Source organism: Monodelphis domestica, chromosome 4 (genome assembly GCF_027887165.1).
Source record: "Monodelphis domestica isolate mMonDom1 chromosome 4, mMonDom1.pri, whole genome shotgun sequence".
In the NCBI taxonomy this organism is placed as follows: Eukaryota; Metazoa; Chordata; class Mammalia; order Didelphimorphia; family Didelphidae; genus Monodelphis; species Monodelphis domestica.
The window spans coordinates 92826828-92849813 of NC_077230.1; the positions used below are offsets into that span (position 1 = coordinate 92826828).

At 46.3% G+C, this 22986-nt stretch overlaps 1 protein-coding gene across 28 annotated transcripts in view; it reads right to left on the bottom strand.

Moving 5' to 3' along the window:
- The window catches only part of TNK2 (tyrosine kinase non receptor 2), a 45169-nt gene that overhangs the window by 7815 nt on the left and 14368 nt on the right, over nt 1–22986 (bottom strand). For 25 of the 28 annotated variants that reach the window (XM_007493855.3, XM_056797156.1, XM_007493853.3 and 22 more), the window contains exons 2-9: nt 19975–20155; nt 16582–16652; nt 14334–14555; nt 13220–13372; nt 12133–12410; nt 10029–10155; nt 9194–9340; nt 8911–9005 (exon numbers count right to left, since the gene is read on the bottom strand). In XM_007493855.3, coding sequence (XP_007493917.2) covers nt 8911–9005; nt 9194–9340; nt 10029–10155; nt 12133–12410; nt 13220–13372; nt 14334–14555; nt 16582–16652; nt 19975–20137 — 1256 coding nt within the window. In that variant the 5' untranslated portion in view covers nt 20138–20155. Of the gene's footprint in view, nt 1–8910; nt 9006–9193; nt 9341–10028; nt 10156–12132; nt 12411–13219; nt 13373–14333; nt 14556–16581; nt 16653–19974; nt 20156–21770; nt 22878–22986 lie in introns of those variants that run through there. The other 3 variants (XM_056797159.1, XM_056797158.1, XM_056797168.1) reach the window with 3 other exon arrangements.

Sequence of the window (22986 nt, forward strand, 5' to 3'; positions counted from 1 at the left end):
CAGTCCTGTCTGGTTCTTTGTGACCCCATTTGGAGTTTTCTTTGCAAAGATACAGGAATGGATTGTCATTTCCTTCTCCAGTTCATTTTATAGCTAAGGAAACGGAGGCAAACAGAATCAAGTGGCTTGTCCAGGGTCATGCAGTTGGGTCTGATGCTCTATTAGACTCAGGTCTTCCTGACTCCAGGCCCCACACTCTATTCACTGTGCCACCTTGCTAACTGTATCTACAAGGTACTTAATAAATGCTTGGGTCCCTCCCCATTACATTATATTAGACTAATTTCTCATCCAACAGAGGAGGCATCCCTGATAACTAGCCACCCAGGCTCTGTCTGAATGCCTCCAATGACAGAGAGTTCATTACCATTCCCCTTTTGGGGGGACCAGACTGGTTTCTAGAAAGCTCTTTATACTGAGCCAAAAGCCAACTTCCTGGATTACCAAACATCTACTCTAAGGGGACCAAAGAGAACAAATGGAACTGCCTGCTTTCCCCATGACCACTTTCAGACAGCCATGGCGCCCACAAGCCCAAGTCCGCTCCTCACCCAGCCCGACATCCTGAGATCTTCATTTAATCACTATGCAACATCACTGCTAGAACTTCACCCTCTCCCCCTGCTATCCCGATAGATCACTCAACGGATAAATTAAAAATACAGTGCAAAGACCTGATAACAGTATTCCAGGTGAGAAAAGTCAGACCGCAGCAAATATTAGCAAACCTTTTACCTCCCTTCTGTTGAGGCTATTCTATTAATGCAACTAGGTGGTGCAGTGGATAGAGCCCCTGACCCGTAGCCATTTTCTTGAGTTCAAATCTGGCATCAGACACTCACTAGTTGTGTGACCCTGGGCAAGTCACTTCACTCCGTTTGCCTCAGTTTATCCAGTTGTAAAATGAGCTGGAAAAGAAATGGCAAACTATTCCAGTATCTTTGCCAAGAGTCAGACACAACGGAAAAACACATGTACCATACGTTGAGCTAAATGCTTTACGAATGCGATCTCATGTGAACCTCAGGACTCTAGAAGGCAGGGCTATGATTATCACTATTTTAAACTTAAGGAGCTGAGGCAGTAGCTAAGTGATTTGCCCAGGATTGCACGATTAGTAATCTGGCCTGAAGCTAGATTTGAACTTAGATCTTCCCTGCTGCAGGCTCTTCTACCACACTATCTACCTAACTAAACTATCACCTAAAGATTTCTCTAGCCAGAACTGTTAAGGTTGGACGCCCCAAGGAAGGCCAGGGGATTTGTTTATGTGAATTTGGAGAGGAAAGCAAGGACTTAGAAGTTCTCACTCTGACTCTCCAACCTGGGGACCAGCAGTGACTGGTAACAGTAATGCCAAGACATGCATTTCTTTGGGAAAAACCCTTTTTCTCCATTCCCCTCACTCCTTTAAACCCTTGCTTCCTGTACAAGTAACACGTCTAAGACAAAAAGGCAAGAGCCAGGCAAATGTGGTTAGGTGGCTTTTCCAGGGATCTTATGCCTCCTTTTTTAAGGAATTCCTCTGTTGGATGGGAAATTAATGTGATGTAGTGTAATGGGCGGGGGGAGGGGGATGGACCCAAGCATTTATTAAGCGAGGAAGTATCGGAGACCAGCTAAAAAAGGCCTTAAATCACCTAGTTCGACAGCATGCCCCCGTCCCCAATTTTACAAGTAACTGAGTCCCAAAACAGTGATTTGTCCAAGGACTGGTTGTAAAGCCAGTCCTCCTGCCTCCAAATACCTGTAAATGGAATGCCCCCATAGCCACAGAAGTACTCCCAAGAACAACCTATTCCCATAAGAACAAAATCAAGTCCAGAAACCCTATCATAACCCAGGGGCGGCACTCCAGGATTAGCCCAGATAGCACTAGAGTAGGCAGAACTTAACATTCATTATATTTTTTAAATGTCCAAATGCTTTTTTTTACTTGATATTCAATGCCCTTAGGAAGAAGTAGGGTAGGTATTACCTACCCCTTTGCCCATTTTAAGGATGAAAAAACTGAGACTCAGGCCAAGTGACTTGCCCAAGGTCACACTGGGACGTAAGCAATAGGATGCAGCCCACAGGTTCCAAGTCCAAAGGCTGGGCTCTATCACACTAGATGCCTTAGAAGAAACAAGCTAGCTTTCCCCCCAGTCTCATCTTGAATCCCTAGACATCACCACCCTATGATGAACACTCCAGTCCTCAGGGTGGGAGAATAAGAAAGGACAAAGGGAGCCGGTGACACCCCCTATCCTAAAATAAAAAGCTTCCCACAGGCAGGGGAGAGACCACCCCATCGTGCTCCAGAGCCAGAGGATTGCCACATGAAAACCAAGGGTGAGGCAGGAATGTTTCTGAGAAGCCCACAGACTTTCCTCTGTCTTTTCCCATGCCGCCACCCCCCATGTGTACTTTGCCAGCCCCTGGGGACTGAGACCTCTCTTATTCCTCCCCACCCCCACTCCTGGGGCCCATTTCTCCTCCTGAGGCCAATGAGTCACCTGGAAGTTTGACCCTGTCTACACCACCTCAGAGTTATTCATTAACACATGTGAGAAATGGAAGGAAGCCAAAAAAAAAACCCCAAACCAAACAAGAGCCTCGTGGGTTTTTTTGGAGGCCGAGGAGATGAGAGAGATGTCAGGCTCCTTCCTGGGTTAAAACATGAGCGCTGTTCCACTTGTCCAGGTCCTTTGTGTCCCCTTCTCCCCACCCTTCCCGACCTCTGCCAGCCCCGAAGGCCTGGCCCTGCCCCATCAAACTCTCAATACTTCCTTTTCTTTCTTTGTCTCCTTCTTCCTCCCCTCCTCAGAAACAGACAACCCCAACTCCAACAACTGGCGGCCAGGTTTCCTCCCTTTTCTGGCCATCGGTGGCGCGCCCCAAAGGCCAACCCTTCCCTGCTCTGTCCCCCTCTCCACCCCAGCCACAGGAGGACAAGAATGAGGGAGGCAGGCACTACCTGGCCCGCTGGCCCTGGGGGTGGGGTGGGGTTCTATTTTCAGGCCCCTGGACTGGAAGGTCTTTCTAGGCCTCAAACAGTGATACAAATTCGAGCCTTTTCCTTCATATTGCTCACTGGGTTCTCTAGAGTTCGGTGGAACAGAGGATCCTGATGAATAAAGAAGTGTAGAATCAAACTCCCACAAGACCCCATTAGCAGAGTCTCTTCCCACAGTCCACTATCTCCGGTCCTTCCAGTCACTCACTTACCCCTCCTCCCCCACCTGTTAAGTGGGGCAGCACTGCCCTGAGGAGGCCTGGCTGTGGGGCTCAGCCATCTGTTTCCATGGCAACTGAAGAGCCAGCCCTACCAGCCAAGCCTTGCCAGTGCAGAGAAGATGATAAGAGTCCCTAAATGAGTAAGAAGATGGCCCCGTACCTCCCACCTAACTAAGAGTCTCTCACCACCCCCACTTCAATCCCATACCTTTCAGAATCCTAGGGTAGAGACAGGCCCAGAGGCAGCTTCAAATAGGGGAAACTGAGGCACGGGCTGACAAGAGGCCAAGGACCACCACGCTCTTGCCAGCCAAGGAATGGACACACTGTGTATGACCCTTCACTTCTCCAGTATCAGGGTTGACTACACAAATGTATCTTCCTTTACATTCTCTCTCTGTGTCTCTCTCATATCCCGATAGACCCCACAGTCACTACTTCCAACATTTTTTTTATTCCTTACCTTCCATCTTAGAATCAATACAGACTGGTAAGGGCTCGGCAAAAGGGGTTAAGTAACTTGTGCAGGGGCGCCCAACTAGGAAGTATCTGAGGCCATATTTGAACCCAGGACCCACCCAAGGCCTGGCTCTCAATCCACAGAGCCACCTAGCTACCCCCACCCCACCTCCCCAACTCTTATGCTTTTACGTCCCAAGGCCCTACCCAACAAAGTCTTCTCCACCCCCAAATGGTCCCTGCTTCCCAATGCCCATCTACTCACACACAGATTCAACTGGAAAGATAATCGTCTTTTTGTCTGATTCTATCCTTCCTCTATGTCTCTGCCAACAATTCCTAACCCATGAAAAACTGTATCTTGAAGGCACACTTGGGTCCTGGGGCTTCGAGCATCCCCAATTACAATGCAGGGCACCAGAAAAAGACCCCAAAGGGAAACAGCTACCCCACCCTCAGTTCCTGCCTCCCTCCCAAAGAAGCTGAAAGACAAGAACAGACCCAGGAACAGACAGTACCAAGGACAGAGAAAAGCCATTAACAATGAGCTGTGGCGGAGGCAAAGAACATACATATATAACAACCAAACTGGATCAAGAGTCAGATGCCTAGAGAATCCCATACAAACAAAGAGAATGGTCTCACTGGCTGCTCTGGCCTCAGTCCCCTTCACCTCCCACTGTCTGATAGGATCCAGGAGCTAAATGCAAGGAGCTTTGTGTCCTGGCCAGTGTTGGTGGCTCCCTGGAAAGCCTGGAGCCCACGCCGTAGGCTGCCAGGCAGCAGCAAAGGCAGCTGGAGCTGCCCGGAGAAGCAGGAAGGGTGGAGCAGAGTGATCCCACAACTGCCCTCCCAGGAGGGAGCGGCCTCCCAGCCCCCCCACCCCACCCCCTACCTCCACCCCTGCTGTTCCGGCAGTGACAGAGAGAGCCAGGCCCCAAAAGCACACAAAGACTCTGAGTCACCCCCTGGGGAATGGTTGGCAGGCTGGGCCCCTGTACCCAGACCTCCCTCTTGCCCTGGGGCAGCTGACAGAGGATGATGACCCTGACTCACATCTGGGAGGCAAAGCTGAGAAAGGGGGACTCGAAGGAGAGGAGGAGTACATCTAAAGCAACTGGTTGCACTGTATGGGATGAGCAGAGGATGAAATAAGAGGAAAACATTTAAAACTGTCCATAAAAGAGGATCAGGTAAGTCTGAGGTCTTCTCCGTCTCTAGGACTTGTCTGGCATGTGGATGGAGAAGAAAGGAGAGCACTCTGACTTAAAGGCCTTGGGCATCAGTTTCTTCATCGGTAAAATAGGAGTAATGGCCTAGATGACCTCTGAGGTCCCCTCTAGTTCGATCTCAATAAAGCCATGGGCAGGTGAGCTGACACCTAAACCCGGGGAATCCATCCACAACATTCCTGGCCCAGAAACTAAAAATAACTAAAAATCCACAACTGAAGGAGAGAGAACATTTAAAACTACCATTTCCCAGTCCAGCACCATGACTTAAGTCTTAGAACCTCCCAAACAGAAAGAGGGCTGGAATGAATCCAGGAAGAAATAGCAATGGGTAGTTTGGTATTATGGGGCGCATTTTAGATCAGAGGTAGCTCAGGGTGAAGAAAATCCCTCAATCCTCTTAGGGTGATGATCAAACCACACAGAAGTCATTGTTAGCATAGCTAGAGGACAAGGGGTTTCTTCTCGACATCTGTATCATCTGAATTCAAGCTTTTTGGTCAAGTTCACGGTTTCATAATTCTGAACCAGATATATCCCAATGTAAAAACTGCATCATCACAATGGCAATGGCAGCTCAGGACCCCCTCTGGAATCTAACTCTTTATCCACACCTATACCCAATCCCTACTCACCCCATTCCCTATTTCTTTCCTTTGATAGCTACTCCCTGGACACATTTCCACTGCTTCTCCTCTTCCTCTGGGCTCCCAGTGCTTCTCTCTATGTCTCTTTTCTTGTCTCCCTCTACTAGAAATTCATCCATCCATCTATAGTAACCATCATCTGATGCTGAGAATCCCACAGACATCCCGAGAACACCCCAGAAACAGCAAAGCTCCAGTTGGGCAGGTATTATTGAAGCCATTCTTCTGGAGGAGGAGCTCAGCAGCTGCAGCCTCTTCCTCCCACAGCCCTGATGAGGAAATCTCAAAAATCCAGGAGATCCCAGACACACGAGTTCCTGCATGAAGCAGCATCACTCTGTGGGCATCCAGACAATTCCTCCCTACCCAATGCCCCAGAAGGCTCTGGCTGTCTCTTCCTTTTAATTCTCCCCAGAGACCCCATGAGATCACATTTGGGGAGGTTTTCATCCCTGTGACACAAGTAGCATGGATGGGAGGAAAGTGGAGGCAGCTTAGTTGCTGTGTGGATAAAAAGCCAGGCCTGGAGGTCCTAGATTCAATTCTGATCTCAGATACTTCCTAGCTGTGTGACCCTGGGCAGGTCACATAATCTCCATTCCTTAGCCCTTACTGGCTCTTAGAAATAATACACAGCATTAACTTTTCTAATTAATAGTATTAATTAAGACAGAAGGGAAGGGTTTTTTTTTTAAAGAAAGAAAACATGGGGGGGGGGGGTTGGGAAGTGGGAGGGAGAGGAATAGGGAAGAGAGTCCTAAGGGGGATTTTCCTGCCTCACCTCTCTTCTCAACTCTGAACCTGCCCCTACCCCTGCCCCTGCCCGAACCAGTTCCACCTTCTAAGGTATCAGATAACAGCAGGTGGGGCCATCTCCTTCAGTACATATGCTTGCCTGGCTGGGGCTGGAGGGAAAAGAAGCTGGTGACTCAGGAGGTACCTGGAGGCAGAGGCACGTGGGGGGTGGAGCGGCAGCAGTTACCCAGGGTCAGGAATAGGGAGGGCCTAGCCTGGAAGCCTCAGGGGTGGGAATGATGGAGATGGTGTGTGTGGGTGGAAGGGAATGAATGAAGGGAAGACTCATCTATTCCCTGGGAGGGCACTGAACTGGGAAATCAGAGAGAAGTCCGGTGAATTTATATGTGCAAGATGGTGAGAATGAAAGAGAAAGCAATGAAGAGTTCCAGTTGTACTGGGGGAGCAGATCTCTCTGAAAACGGACCACCAGACAGATTCGGGAGGGGATCAGTGGGGATGAACAGGAAGGGATTAGGGAGAGGCCAGCAGGTAAAGGATGCTGCCGATTTCTGGGTGCTGAGGTTAGGAGGGTTGAGAATCGAGGCAAGTCATAGGACCACAGATTTAGAGATGGAAGGGATCTCAGAGGCCACCATGTCCAGAAAACTATGGGCAGGAATCTAAGGGACTTGCCTAAGCATAATACATAGATGTTAAATGGGATGCTGGAGATGAAGATTCAAATCTCACTCCAAAACCAACCTTCTTCCCACTGTCTCCAAATACTATGTCCAGAAGTGAGGGAAACTTTGAGCAGGACAGAGCTCTTGCCAATGTGGCCATGGGGCCAGCCCCAATCAATTCTTGTGCCTTGTTTTCTCCCATCCCCAATAAATGACAGTCTGGCCCTTAGGTACACAGTGACAACCTGGAACTGAGAAAACTGGCAAAGGCTTAAGAGTCTGGGAGAATAAAGAATCTCCTGAGAATAATGTGCTACATTGTACAAATTGTACAAAGCATTGTACAAATATGATTTCATTTCATCCTCACAACTCTGGGAGGTAGGTACTATGATTATCCCCATTTTATAGAGGAGGAAACTAAGGCTGACAGTCCAGAGTAGCACAGTGAGTGTCTGAGGCCAGTCTTTCTAATGCAGGTCCTGTATTCCACCTGCTGAACTATTAGCTGCCACTCAATAGCTTTTCGTAGCAATTCAAACTGTCCAGAAAGGAAACAGAAAGCCCTGTGACCCCCCCCCCCCTTGGTGCAAAGTATTCCACGAGAAGCTGAAAAATCATTTGTCAGGGATGTGTAGGACTTTTAAAGCCCGTAACAGCTTGGCCCTTTCCTACCTTTGCAAACTCCTTACACTGTTTTGTTGTTCAGTCACATCTGACTCTTCACGACCCTGTATGGGGTTTTCTTGGCAAGGACACTGGAGGGGTTTGCCAGTTCCTTCTCTAGCTCATCTTATAGAGAAAGAAACTGAGGGAAACAGGGTCATAGAGCTAGTCAGTATGAGGCTAGGTTTGAACGTGAGTCTTCCCGACTCGGCCCAGGGCTCTATTCATTGCAACATGCAGCAGTCCAAACTTCGTATACTTTTACTGCTCCTCCACTCACTGACGGGGTGCCATTCCATTCTCTCTCATCTCTGCCTCCTGGCTTCCTTCAAGGCTCAACTCTGCAAGAAGCCTTGTCCAGGCCACTCCGCCTGCCCCCAACGTGCTGGGCCCTTCACCCTGCATAGTTATTGACATGTTGTCTCCTCCATTAACATGAGAGCTCTTTCTTGGTATCCCAAGCCCTTAGCATAGTGCCTAGAACATGGTAGGCTCTTTTTTCTTTTCTTTTTTTTTAAACCCTTATCTTCCATCTTGGAGTCAATACTGTGTATTGGTTCCAAGGCAGAAGAGAGGTAAGGGCTAGGCAATGGGGGTCAAGTGACTTGCCCAGGGTCACCCAGCTGGGAAGTGTCTGAGGTCAGATTTGAACCCAGGACCTCCCGTCTCTGGATCTGGATCTCTATCCACTGAGCTACCCAGCTTCCCGCCATGGTAGGCTCTTAATAAATGCTTATGGATGCTGGTGATGGGATGATGGAGAGGGGACTCCAATGGGTAGAAGAGGAGCTGGAGGCTTCCAATGCTTAATTTCTTTAGAAATCAGTGTGACAAATGAAGAAAGAACACAGGCTCGGGAATCAGAGGATTGGGGTTCAAGCCTCAGCTTTGCCACCCGCCATTTATGTCACTTTGGGCAATAACCTTTCTGGCCCTCCACTCCTTATCTCTAAAATGAGACGGCTGAACTTGGATGGCTTCTGAGATTTATCCTTCCAGCTCTAGAGCGATGAGCTTCTCTATGTAATTAATGATGAAGGGTGAAAGAGTAGAATTCTTATTCTTTTGCTCTCTGGGCTTGTCCCCCACAGCGTCTAACCCAGACAAGGACTAAGAAGGCTGGAATTTTTTTTGAGTCCTAACTCCTGTGTCCCTTCACACAGACCTCAGCCCAGGAGCAGAGCTGGTGCTCCTGTAGCCTTCACCAACATGCTCACACCCACCCACCCAAAGGTGAGCTAGCTCAGAGGCCCCCTCCACCCATACCTTCCCTCAATGACAGTGATGACATCATTCATCTGAATATGCAACTTGTCAGGCTCCTCAAAGTCCTGAAGGGCCCGCATGTCTGTGGGCTGAGCCTGTGGGAGAGGGTAGGGAGAGAACAGTGGTCAAGGTTAGCTCCGCCACTCAGCCTTCCCTCAGAGCTTCAGCAGAGAATACCCTCCCAGTGCCAGCCTCCTCCCCCACGTTCCCCCATCCCCTGTTCCCAAAGTTCCCTCAGCTTCTCTTGCCCCAGGGTCAGATTCCAGGCTCCCAGGCTCCTTACCTCCAATAAGAAGTCTCGTAAGGCTACAAAGGTAGGCCTGTCCTCGGGTTTGTGGGCCCAGCACTGGACCATGACGTTGTAAATATCTCGGGGACAGTCTTCGGGTCGAGGCAGCCTCTCTCCCTCTTTGTCAATCTTGTGTAAGATCTGAGAGAGGGAAGGCCACAGTCTGGGTGCAATTAGAGACCCCTTCTTCCCCAAAATCTCTGCACCCCATCTCCCAACAGAGGACTAACGTGATCATCCCCCTTTTTAATGAAGTGAAACCTGAATCCTTTAGGGTCAGAATCAATCCAGGCATGGGTTATAAGGCTTGGGAGAAGTAGCCAACTACAAACCCTCCATGATCAGCTAATCCCTACCTGAAGAATACTAAGACCCCTCAGATATATAGCGAGGAACAGATGGGAAGGGAAAAAAGCACATATAGTCCTAGTTGCTATTTTCTCTTCATTCCAGGGCCTTCCCTCTGCTAATGACTTCCCATTTATCCCAAGTATAGTTTGCTTTGTATCATTTTTGTGCCTGTTGTGCCCTCATTAGTGTAAGCTTCTTGAAGGCAGGAACTATCTTTTGCATTTTTGTATATTTGTATCCCTAGCACTTAGCAAAGTGTCCAGCACACAGGAGGTGCTTATCAATTTTTAAAAATTATTATTTAAAAGATGTCTGCTGCCAATGAATCTGGTGTCCCTACTCTAAACCCCTTGCTCAATATCCAGGCATTGAACCCTGGAAAACTAGATAGGGAGTTTGGTTAACTAGCAGAATTAACTTAGTTCCATCTTATGACGGTGGGAAGGCAGAGTGGAACACAACCAACTCAGACTCTCACCTGGCTTCCATTGAGGCCAATCCAGGGCTCTTGGCCATAAGTAAACATCTCCCATAGGGTCACGCCAAACATCCAGGTGTCACTGGCATGGGAGAAAGTCCGGGTCTTGAGGCTCTCTGGGGCACACCTGGTGGAAGGTAGAGCCCAGGCAAGAAAAGGTTAACAGCTTTACTACATAAGCTGCCTAGAGTATCTCATCTTCCTCACCAGCACTAACTATGAGTGAGAACAGTACAAGAAGGTGGCCTGACAGTCTTCTTAAATCAGGGTCCCAGAGGCTGGGGAAAAGAAGTCAAATGTGTCGGTACTCAAAGGTAGGGGGAGGAGCTGTTCAAAGGAATGGGATATAAAATAAAAAACAAAGGAATGGGATATAAAATAAAAAACAAAGGAATGGGATATAAAATAAAAAACAAAGGAATGGGATATAAAATAAAAAACAAAGGAATGGGATATAAAATAAAAAACAAAGGAATGGGATATAAAATAAAAAACAAAGGAATGGGATATAAAATAAAAAACAAAGGAATGGGATATAAAATAAAAAACAAAGGAATGGGATAAAAGGGTTAGAGAAAGATGACAGTCATATTTTTAGTTATGTGGAAAGACCTCTAGGAATTGATGCAAAAGGAAAGGAGCAGATCCAGGAGAATGTGGTACACAGAGACTAATACATTGTGGCACAATTGAACATAATGAACTTCTCTACTAGCAGCGATGCAATGATCCAGGACAATCCAAAGGAACTTATGAGAAAGAACGTTATGCACATCCAGAGAAAGAACTGTGGGAGCAGAAATGCAAAGGGAAAACATAGGATCAATCACATGGTTTGACGGGGATATGATTGGGGTTTTGATGTTAAAGGATCTCTCTACTGCAAATATGAATAATATGGAAATAGGTTTTGAACGATAATACATGTATAACCCAGTGGAACTGCTTGTCAGCTCTGGGAGTGGGGGGAAAGAGGGGTGGGAAAAATCATGAATCATGTAACCATGGGAAAATAGTCTAAATAAATAAATTAATTCTTTAAAAAAGTTTTTTCAGTTGTGAAGGTTTGGGGGCAGGGCCCTGGGGCGTGACACATCACTGTAGAGAGGAGAGCTAAAAAAAGCCTGAAGAACTGAGACTAATGAACCACAACTATTTTTGCCTCACCCCCAAATCACTATAGTCCCCTTTGGGAGGGGCCCTTCATGGATGAGCAGGCCCCAGGTGATGTATCCTGAAATCTTAATTTTTTTTTGGTAGGAGAAGAACCGAAAAATAACCCATAGTGTGGGAGCCCAAGAAGATACACTATGGGTACTTGCCTTGCACTCTGCCACATGAAGAGTACCTGCTGCTGTATCTCTTGACGACAGAGGTAGGGCTAGAATCCTGCTCCAGATTAGGGAGGGCAAGTTCCTATGGTCCTCTCTGGCGAGCAGAGGCCCAAGATGGGGTAAATGATTACTTTGGAATATTGCTATCCTAGACTAGGTCTTTCCAGGTGGGTTGGGGGATTGGATCAGGTCAGTCCAGGGTAGATATAGGGCCGGGCCTATGTGGAGGACATGCAAAGGGGAGAAATAATAATACTACTTAATGTTCATAACCCAGCATTTAGCACAGTACTTAATATATGCTCTATTTAGAAAAAAATACTTTATATAATATAAATATATGAAATAGAATATACAATTGTTATCATGAGTAGCATTTAGATTATGCTTTAAGTTTGACAAAATGCTTTACATGTATTATCTCATTTGAGCCTAATAGTCCTGAGAGATAGATGCTATTATTATCTCCATTTGCAAATGAGGAAACTGAGGCTGAGAGTAGTTATCTAAATTGCTCAGGGTCACCCAGCTATGAAGTGTCTGAGATAAGATTTGAACTCAAGTCTTAATAATTCCAAGTCCAGCACTCTCTCGTCTGCTACCCAGATGTCTAGAAAGGCAGGCAGGACAGTCTTAGAGTGGCGCCAAGAGCAGTCAAGCAGGACCCAGGGCTATAATGGACAAGCAGAAAGGGGACAGGGAGAATTTAAAGGGATGCAGCACGGGAAAAGGGCAGCTCAGAGCCATGGTTTCCCAGCTTTCGCCCTCACCAGGCAAAGGGAACCTTCCGGTGCTCTTGCATGACATAATGATCATCATTCTGGGGCAGGGCCCTCATCAGTCCGAAGTCCCCAATCTTGACCAGGTCTCGGGTGGCCAGTAGCAGGTTCCGGGCAGCCAGGTCTCGGTGAATGAAGCGCTTGGACTCTAAATAGCCCATTCCCTCTGCCACCTGCACGGCATAGCGGCTCAACGTCCCCAGGAGGAAATGGCCCTGGTGTTTGCGCAGACGGTCCAGCAGAGATCCCAGAGGAGCTAGCTCTGTAACCTGGAGCCGTCAGAGGAGCAAGGGGAGGCAGAAGTCAGGGAAAGAATCCTGCCCTCAACCCCACAGCCACCCCCACCAGGACTCCCTGACGACTGGGCCTCAGTTTCCTCATCTATACAGACCAACAAGCGGTTCAAGTTGGCTTCTGAAGTCCTTTCCAATTTGAAGTCTAGGATTTCCCCTTCCCCATCTCCTCAGTCTCAGTCAGAGATCACCAGCAAGGTCTGCTCAGAATTTTTCTTCATTAGAGTGTGAATTTCTTGAGCTTAGGGATTATTTAATCTTTTCTGTTTATATCTCCAGAACCTAATACAATACTTAGATAGTAAGTGCTTAATAAATGTCCCTTCCTTCCTTCCTTCCTTCAGCAAATTCAGGGACATCTAGATTAGAAACATCAAGATGGCAAACTCAAGGCCTCCGCATTCCCATGGAGGCGATGGGGACATTTCCCTGCCTCAAAAAGGGGTGTGGGAGAGTCCTACAGAGAAATTCGGAGAGCAACCAGAAGGGAAAATCCAGCTGGGCTCCTTGGGATCATACACTGTATTATTCTGGAAGACGGAATCACCATCAGCCTGTTTTCTACATTGCCCTTGCCTTCCCACTCTCTACTATAGAACTGTAGCATCACCGTGGGGGAGAAGGGGCAGTTGGTGCTCTTGTCCTTCTAAGAATGGAAGATGGGGAGGAAAAGGAAGATAATTCCATACCACACTGGCTAGTAGAAGGCTGGGAGAAGATAGAGGCCTTCCATCTTCTCTGGCCCATGTTTCTCCTCCCCCATACCCCAACCAGGACCCACTCACCATTTTCATGGGGGGAGTGAGGACTACCCCATAGAGACGGATTAGATTTCGATGGTCCAAGGAATGCATCGCATTGACCTCCCGGATGAAGTCGTCCATGGCCTCAGGCTGACTCAGGACATCCGGCTTCAGGCATTTGACAGCCACACTCACCTGTTGGAGAGAGAGATATTATGGGGTGCCTGTGGGGCCTCAGTAGGCAGTAACAGGGCAAGCTCCAGGTAATAGGTCCTGGGTTCAAATCTGTCCTCAGACACTTCCTAGCTATAAGTCACTTGACACCCACTGCCTAGCCCTTACTGCTATTCTGCCTTGTAATTAATACACAGTATTGATTCCAAGATGGAAGGTAAAGATTTAAAAAAAAATGAAAGGGCTAGTGCTGGATGATCTCTACGGTTTCAGTTCTGAAATTCCACCTCTTCCCAGAAATTCTACAACTAGAAGAAGGGCCTTAGATCAGTGATTTTTACTTTGATCATCTCAGGGACCTCAATTCTTGTGAGTCAGACAGGTAGGAGGGCCACACTAGTATCTGCTCATAGGGTCTCAGGGAAGTCGACAGCCTTGAACATCCCTGGGTGGCCATCAGTCTCACAGTTAGCTCTCTGGGAATCTTCGAGTTTAAATGTTAAACAAGTCTAGCTGAACCTAAGCAAAGTCCCCCAAAGTCACCAATTCCTGACTTTCCCCGATCCTGTTATCCTCAGTTCATTGTGCAGCAGGTAGAAGGCGAATATACTCTTTTCAGAGAAAGGGGTGGTGAGTCATCATGAGGATAATCCTGCCCTCAACTTCTACTCCAGGGTCTTCTCTACCATTCCTGTTCGGCCCTAGGTATAACCAAGACATTTGTTTTAATCCAAAGCTCTTAACTTTTTTGTGTGTGATGGAACCCTCTGCAGTCTGAAAGTCTATGGACTCTTCAGAATAGGACTACAAAGGAAACTAGTTATATTGAAATAAAGATATAATTTTTTTTCCTTCCAAGTTCATCAATCCTCTGTAATGTACAAATGTCCATGGATTCCAAGTTAACAGCCCTCTGTTCCCATTCCTCTTTTCCTCTTCTCTCTGATCTTCCCAGGAAATCTAGAAGGCAACTCCAGCTCACCTTCTTTCCTGAGGGAGCATCCCACTCCCCTCTGCGAACAACTCCAAAGGAGCCATCTCCTAGCTTCTCAAATAAATTCAGGTCTTTCTCCCCGATGAGACAAGTAAGGCTCTGCAGAGACCCCTCCCCGACTGAGATCCCTGGAATGGGTGACGTCTTTCTGAAGGTATTCTGTGACTGAGGAGTGGAGAATTCTGCATCTAAGCGCTTGCCACTGAAAACCTGGAAACAGGGAAGAAAGGGAGTCAGAGAAGTAAGAGGACACAGTCTAGACCAAGGTTTGAAGTTGGCTCTGGTTTATGGAATAGTCCATGAAGTCCAGAACTAATGGAATAGTCCATGAAGTCCAGAACAGCTCCCTACCCCCTTTCCCAGCCACTTTGCAGGCACTGAGCTGTCTCCTATCTGCAGCTCCTTGTTTATGCCATCCCTGCATGGAATCAGAGCCAGGAAAGACACCGGGGCCTCCCTTGACCCTAACCCCTTCTCAAGCAGTGAGGGGCCCTCCCTACCTCCCCTTCTAATTTTAGCTTTGGCTTCTTCCCTCTGATAGCCACTTGGTGCTGCCTATCTCCAGCCCCCTCCCCAGGGAGTCACTCTGTCCCGTCCTGCCCAGGGGAGAAGATAATTTTAGTTTTGGAGGAGGTTGGGAGAGAGAGAGAGAGAGAGAGAGAGAGAGAGACAGAGAGAGACAGAGACAGAGACAGAGAGTCAGAGAGACAGACAGACAAGAGAGAGACAGAGACAGAGAGATAGAGACAGAGAGACAAAGACAGAGACAGAGAGACAGACAGAGACAGAGAGACAAAGACAGAGAGACAGAGAGAGAGAGACAGAGACAGACAGAGAGAGACAGAGAGACAAAGACAGAGACAGAGAGACAGAGACAGAGACAGACAGAGAGAAAGAAACAGAGACAGAGAGAGACAGAGAGACAGAGAGAGACAGAGAGACAGACAAGAGAGAGACAGAGACAGAGACAGAGAATCAGAGAGAGAGAATGTGTGAATGTATGTATGTATGGTGGGGCTAGGAGGTGCAATGCAGGGTTGGAAACACTCAGGTCAGTCTAATGGGGCTGAGATTTTATCTTGGAGATAAGAAAGAGACTCAGAGAAGAGCATAAAGATAAAATGTGGTTTGGGAAGAGAAGTAAAGGAGAGGCAAGGTTAGATAGAGGTGCCTATGGACTGAATCTTCAGGAAAGCAACCAGGTAAAAGGGAAAATATACTCCCAGCCAAGAAAATAAAATGGAATCCTGGCAAAACAGCTCTAATCACCCCTTTCCTGCTTATGAATTACACCAGCTGGTACATCCCCATGTTTAGGCTGATAAAATTCCTTCCTCTGCAGCAACCCACCCCATTACCCTGCCATTAGTTCCCCATCCCACACTGGCCCAGTAAGACCTCCTTGAGATTGGCAAGGCCACTGGCACTAAAGCCACTCAAATCCCAGCATCTATGATAGCATTCTCCCTTAGTCCTAGTTTCTGGTTTCTCTCTTTAGTCTAGGACTTGGGCCTAGCCCTCACTATTTCATTTTTCACACAACCCTCTCTCCTCTTCTATTCTTCTCACTTCTCTCCTCTACCCCCTCCCTTTCTCCCTTCAGCCTGGGCAGAGGGCCAGAGTAGCATCCACCAAAGGAGACCACGTGGCCCAGTGCAGCTGCCCCTTATCAGGCTCTCAAGTGGGTCCTTTGCTGTAGGGCCATCCAGGAAATTGCTATTGCCAAATCCAGGAAAAGCACCCCTGATGCCACCCCTGCCCTCTGGGATAGGGCCCACCGGACAGAGATAGGGAGAGAAGGCCAGAGACTTTGCTAAGAGCTGAGAACAGGTCTACACAAACTTCCTTTCTCAGTGTCTTTTAGGACACTAAGCAAAGGACCCAGGAATGAATGAATTCTAAATTCAGCTAAGATGGTGGTAGGGGAGGGAGACCATGGGAAAGAGGTAGTTAAAAGGGATAGATTTACTTAAGGCAGAAGATTTCCCCAGAGACTAGAAAAGAATGAAGGCACAAAAGAAGCTGTCTTTAAGAAAAATAGTAGTGGAAATTCCCTAGATTCTTGGGATCGAAGATGGGAAAGGGGTACACAAGAGGTCTTTTACCCAGGGGTCATATGGTTCCCACTACACTTGACTGACTGGCTCTTGCTACTGGGACACGGAGAGTGTGAGGTCATGCCTAGGGACCTTGCTCTTCCCTCCGACACACCCCTGCCACAGGCCAATCCACTCACCTTGCTCATCCAGGACTTTCGCTTACACATGGCTTTTCTTCGTTTCACGGCCTCCCACAGCCGCCGCTGGCCTGTAGAGAGTCACCACCAATGTCAATGGGTATATATACGCCAAGGGATGGCAGGGGGAGAAAGGAGGAAATTGGACTTTCTCTACCCCTCTTCTCCTCCGACTCAGAAGCAGCAAAGCAAGATTAGTGAGGTCTTTGGGTATCCTATATATCCATAGAAACATTACTATGCATAATAAAAAATAGCAAAGGAAAGGAATGAGAGAAGACTGAGATTCCCACCCCCCAGGACTGCAGTGAAGCCACCAAAGACCTCTGAAGGGATGATTTGGGCCCAAATATTTATTTGTTTCCCCTTGGAAGCTGTTTTGTATTATAAAGAATAACAAAGAATGATGGCAGAAATAATCATCAATAATTTTACAGAAGAGGAAAACAAACAACAAGGTATAACAAATAGAACCCCCCCACCCAAAAAAATGAAGCTAACCACTTTAAAAGTTAAAATGACCAAGGTTAGCACCAAAGAAAAGTGGAGAAAATGCATCTCTGTCTCTGATGTGTAGGAGATGTGTAGGAGATGTCTCTGATGTGTAGGAGAGCATGAATGTGAAGTAGTGAATATGCTGTTAGATAAAATCAACCTCTGATTGGGATTTTTATTTTTAAACTCCTTTTTAAAATCTTTGTTACAAAGTATGGCTCAATGGGTAGGGCAGTGTAGGGCAGTGAGGGGGGATATATTCAGAAACAAAAATGATATAAAACAAAAATTATCAATAAAAATAAGGTGTGTATATATGTGTGGAAGATGGAGGAGAGTATCTAAAGAATAGGAGACATAGGTTAAGTGATCTGACTAAAATCACCAAGTCTAGTAAAAAGCAAGATCGGAATTAGAACCCAGACCTCCTGACTTAAATACTAGTGCTCAATCTATGCTCCCTAACTTAATAATAACAATAATACTATTATGTCAATTAAATCTGTATAACTCAAGTTTTACATTTCTTTCACTTCACTTTTAAGACAAAGAAGCAAATCTTTTTTCAAATAAAAAGCTAAATTAGGAATCTGTTTTTTAAAAATCTCCCTCCTGGGGGATATCCTGAGGACAACACACCTTCAATCCAATTACCTAGAGCAGTGACTCAACAACCCCCTGCACCTATGCCAAGCAAAGCACTAGGACTCATTTTCTCTTGCCCTCAGGCTGGAGGCCACCAACATGTCCTCTTCCCAGGATCAGGGAGAGTTGCTATTAGTCTGAAGGATTATCAATTGGCTCTCCTTCCCCTTCCTGCACCAGAGTCAGCCCCGAGTACACAACTGCTCTTAACTTCTACACTTCTCAAATCCCAGACACAGGCATGCGTGCCCCGGCGCACGTGCGCACAGGACCCTAAAACCTTCCAAGAGCCTGAATAAAGAACAGTATAATTATATCACACTTAATAAAGGCAGAGTATGAAAGAGGCAAATATAAGCCATATCTTTTAATTGACCAAGACCACCCTATCCTGGACAACACATATGCCTCATACTGAGTTTCTAGTTTTGCAAAGCAAAAACATTCACCTCAAACCAAAGTTATCAACAAATATCAACTAGGCACCTATTATGTGCAAAGGAACCAAGCTTGGTGCGAAAAATCTGGAAGGCTCCCAGGTGGAAAAGGGATGACTTATTCTCTTAGATTCAATTCAATAGCCATTTATTAAGCACTTGCAAGCTATATGAAAAGAGGCAATCTGCCTCAAGAGGACAGAGGTAGAACAAGGAGACGGCAGGAAGTTGCAAAGCAGCACGCTTCAACTTGAAGGAAAAGCATGCTCACAATGAAAGCTATCCTAGATACAATGTATGTCCTTGAAAGATAATGGGTTCCTTTGCCAAGCAGCCTTCAAGTGTAGGCTGGATGATCCCTTGATGGGACCTGATTTAAGCACAAAAACTTCCTAATGTCTTGGGCAACGAGGAGATTGCTCCTGCAGACGGAACTAGTAGCTAGTCTGACTGCAGCCGCCATCTTATATAAAATACTCTATTACCCCAAGGCTGCTCTAAGTCAGTTACAGGCTGCTTAATCGGTCATATACCTACTAAAGTATGGGCTGGACATGATAATCTAAGTCTCTTTCACTTCTGTGATTCTTCCCCCCCAAGTCCCTCACCCCGAGCAGAGAGGCTATTTCCCCTGGTCAGTAAGTATTTTACTAAGTGCCTACTATGAACTAGGAGTTATGCTAAGTGCTGGCGATGCAAAGAGAGGCCAAAAAAGCAACACAACAACCCCAAGGGGCTCAGGAGTCTTAGAGATGCCATGCCAATGATCTGTGTGCACCCACTTAGTTCTGGCTTTGTCCCCTCACTGGCCATGTAGTGTTGCCAGGTCACTGCTGGAGAGAGAAGGGTAGGGAGAGAGTCCTTCCCTCTTTCTTTTGGAGCCTTCCTTGATCCTGAGATCCCCACACACACACACACACACACAGAAGCTGGAAGGGAAGCTGTATGCAGGCAGAGGAGGGCAAGACGCTGACAATAATCAACAGAGGGAATTTTTACAGGGATTGCGAAGGGTTTTCCGTACAAGGTGGAATTTTATCTGACACTTAAAGGAAACCAGGGAAGCCTAGGTGGTAGAGATAGGAGGGAGAGCACTCCACGAATAGGGGACAGCCAAGGAAAATGCAGTCAGGCGATAGTGTCTTGTGCAAGGGACAGCAAGGAGCACGGCAGAGAACAGTCTATGAAGACTGGAAAGGTAGGAAAGGGCCAGGTTATGAAGGGCTTTAAAAGCCAAAGAGAAGATTTCTATTTGATCTTTGAGGGAAGAGGGAGCCATTGGAGATTAATGGATGGGGCATTGGGGGATGGGGGGTGACCTGAGCCTTTGCAAGATCCATATGACACCTGAGCAGTCCACAGACCAGTGTGGAGAGACTTGAAAAGGGGAGAACAACCAAGAAGACCACTGTAATACTCCAATTGTGAGAGGGAAGTGCCTGTACCAGGGTGTTAGCAATGGAGGAAAGGGACATTCTAGTCCCTTGTTAGAATGGAAGCCCCGTGAAGGCAGGCACTTTCACGTCTGTCTTCGCTGTATCCTAGTGCCCAACCAGGGCCTGCTACACAGAAGGTTGCTAAATAAGTGTTTGATTGCTTGTTGAATAAGCCAGTCCAAGAATCTAGTCTCTCCAGGAGAGTTCTGAGTTCCCAGCCATGTAGTTTTCCTCTGGGATACCATGATCTTTTGCCAGCTCCTAACAGTAAATAGAGGGAAACCAGGCTGAAAAAAGGCCAGTCCTGAGGGCAGATGGGGAATGTGACCAGAATGGAAAATAAGCCAAGGTCAAGATCAAAGAGCAGCACCCCTACATACCAGGTCGGCCCATGCCAATCTTCTCCAGGTCTTCATTCTTGACATACTCGAAGTGGGACAGGCGGGTGATGTTGAGGTCATCTCGAAGACGAAGGAAATACTGCTGCAACTGAACCTCGGCCAGTAGCTCAAGCAACCAACCAGTGCCCTCTTCTGCCTGCATACTGCTTCCTTCCAGCCTCTATGAGGAGAGAAGGGGTGGGGAAAATCAGGACCAATTGAGGCTCAAGAAGAAAGAGGATTAGGAAGAATAGGAAGGATTCTCTCCCTACTCTTCTCCCTTTAGCAACACCCTGGCAACACTGAATGGGCAGTTAAGGGACAAAACCAGGCCTAAATGTTAGAAGCACTACGTGTGGAGTGGGAGGGCTACAGATCACCCCTCACCTCCACACCCTAGAACCCAACAGTTTTTTGAGAGAATTCATCTATCTTCCTAGTTTCCTCCAAGATAAGATAAGTAACCCTCCAAGATAAGCTAAGTAACCCTGACTAAGAAATCCCAATCCCAGTGTTGTAAGAAGGGCAATTTCCTATCTCACCACCAATTTTGTCTTTCATGGACTGCCAACTCTCCAAATTCCTCAAGCATCATCCTCCCTGCACAGAACCTAGAAGACCCAAGCCAGGTTTATGGGAGTAGGAGAGAGGTCTGATTTCCTGGCTGGTTCTTCATTGTTCAGAGAATCTTCTCAGCGTCCCCACAGCAGAAAAGGAGCAAGTCACTGATTTTCAGTGAGAGGAAGGTTAGCTCTCTGCTACAAAGGAATTATACTCTCCTAAGACTCCTTCTCACTCTATCCCAAGAATAATATTTCTTGCACCAGATGGAGGAATAGGGGAATACGTTTAGGAAAGCCAACCCAATCCCTAAGCCAAGAATATCAGTATAACCCATGTGCATGATTAGGGTTACGAAGAGAAAAATCAGTCAATAGGATCATACGTTTTTTTAGTCCTGGCTTTGTCCTTTAACTGTCTATTTCTTAGTCAAGTACTGACTGCTTGACAATAATGATAACTGACCTTAATATGACACTTTAAGATTTACAAAGCACTTTGCATGCATCAGAGCTTACTAGAAATAACCCATGTATATATATATATATGAGGATCATGTCACTTCTGCAGGTCTATGAATGAACCTGGCCCCATGTCCACCAACTCTGAACTGGTCTCCCTTACTAACTCCTAACCTTCCCAGCAACACTATCCCTCTCTGATACAATAAAAAATCTTGGAATAATAGCAAAGATATTTGGCTTTGCATTCCAATTATGATGTGCACCTTGAAAAGTAACTTTAAAATTTTTAGACTCTGACCCAGCCCTCTCACTATTGGACACAGAAGTACCCTGAGGAGAGCAAAAGACAGAAAGGTCTCATATACATCCAAATCTTCACAGCATCCCTTTCTTGATAGCAAAGCAAAACAAACCTGGAAACAAACCAGACATTCATTGATTGAGGAATAGCTGAATAAACTAAGATATATAAATAAAATGGAAAATTATCGGGTTATAAGCAAAGAACAAAACAAACTCTTGGATCCATGGAAAGATCTGTATATACTTATACAAAGCAAAGACAGCAGAGGTAAGACAATACTAATTATATGAACCAATGCTAAATCATTTATGAAACACATGTAAATTACATATTACCCATATTATATATTAAATTACTTCACTGAGTTGTATATTAGATAATAAACACTACTAAATAAACTAAGTATGCAATCCTAAAAAGAAAACCACTAAAAGGTATCTGAAATCAGATTCATTGCCATAGCCCACCTTTGATCTCCAGAAGAGACGAAACATACTTCTTTCAGTAGAGAGAGGGAGTATTAGTGGGGTGAAATGTTGCATACACTATCAGTTGACTTTGCTTAATTTTTTCTTTGTTCTGGGGAGGGAGGAGTTCGCTATATTGGGAAATGGTTAATATAAATGAGCAAATGGTACCCATAAAACATTTGAGAAGAATCATCACTACATTTCCAAGTACTATCCTCAGTTTTCTCTCCTCAAACCAGGGCATTGATGAGGTAATCTCTAAACTCTCTTTCAGCTTTGACATTCCTTGACTCTGTAATAGCCGGTGCTTCCATCCTCACTGTATGCTTCTCATTGTAAAGCTATTAGGGAATAGCTGGACTCCCCTGGTCAAATCTCTCCCTAGGTTTGCCATGTTCCCAGCTGCAAACAGACACAACACCCCTCCTCTTTCCCAGCTGGAACAGCAAAGCCCTCCAAGGCTTGCCACCTCCCTGTTCCCACAGTCTCGGACAATGTAGTTCTCTTTGGGGATAGAGGGAAGAAGGAAGGAAGATAGCAGCTGCTGAGAAAGTCTACAAAGTCTTGGTCAGAGGCCAAAGAAGATGCTATTTTCAATCAGTCAGCATTTACCGATCAATTACTATGTAAAAGGCACTGTACAAAGCTCTGGAGATACAAAGATTAGCAAAAACACCATTTCTGCCCTCCAAGTGCTCACTAAAGGGGAGACAACACGCAAACAACTATGTATATGCAAGATAGATAGACAAGGTAATCTCAAAGAAGCACTAGCAATGGGGGGCGGGGTGGGGGACTTGGAAAAGCTTCCAGAAGAAGGTTATATTAAGAGTCTTAAAGGAAGACAGTTCAAGGCTCCCTTGAAGCTTGATGAAACTAAGGGAACACCACAAGATAGCCCAGAAGGAGGGCCAACAAGGTAGTACAGTGGATAAGAGCACCAGGTCTAGTGTTAGGAGGACATGGGTTCAAATCTAAAATCTTCCTAGACACTTTCGAGCTGTGTGATCCCGGGCAAGTCACTAACTGCAATTGCCTGACCCTTGACAATCTTCTTGTCTTAGCATTGATATTAAGACAGAACATAAGGGTTTTAAAAAAAAAAAAGAAATTATGTCTTCATAATATCGTGAGGAATTTGTATGTGGAAGAAAGAGAAGGAAAAAAAAACCCAGAATTTTAGAAGAGAAAGTGTAGTCCCTAAAACCTATCA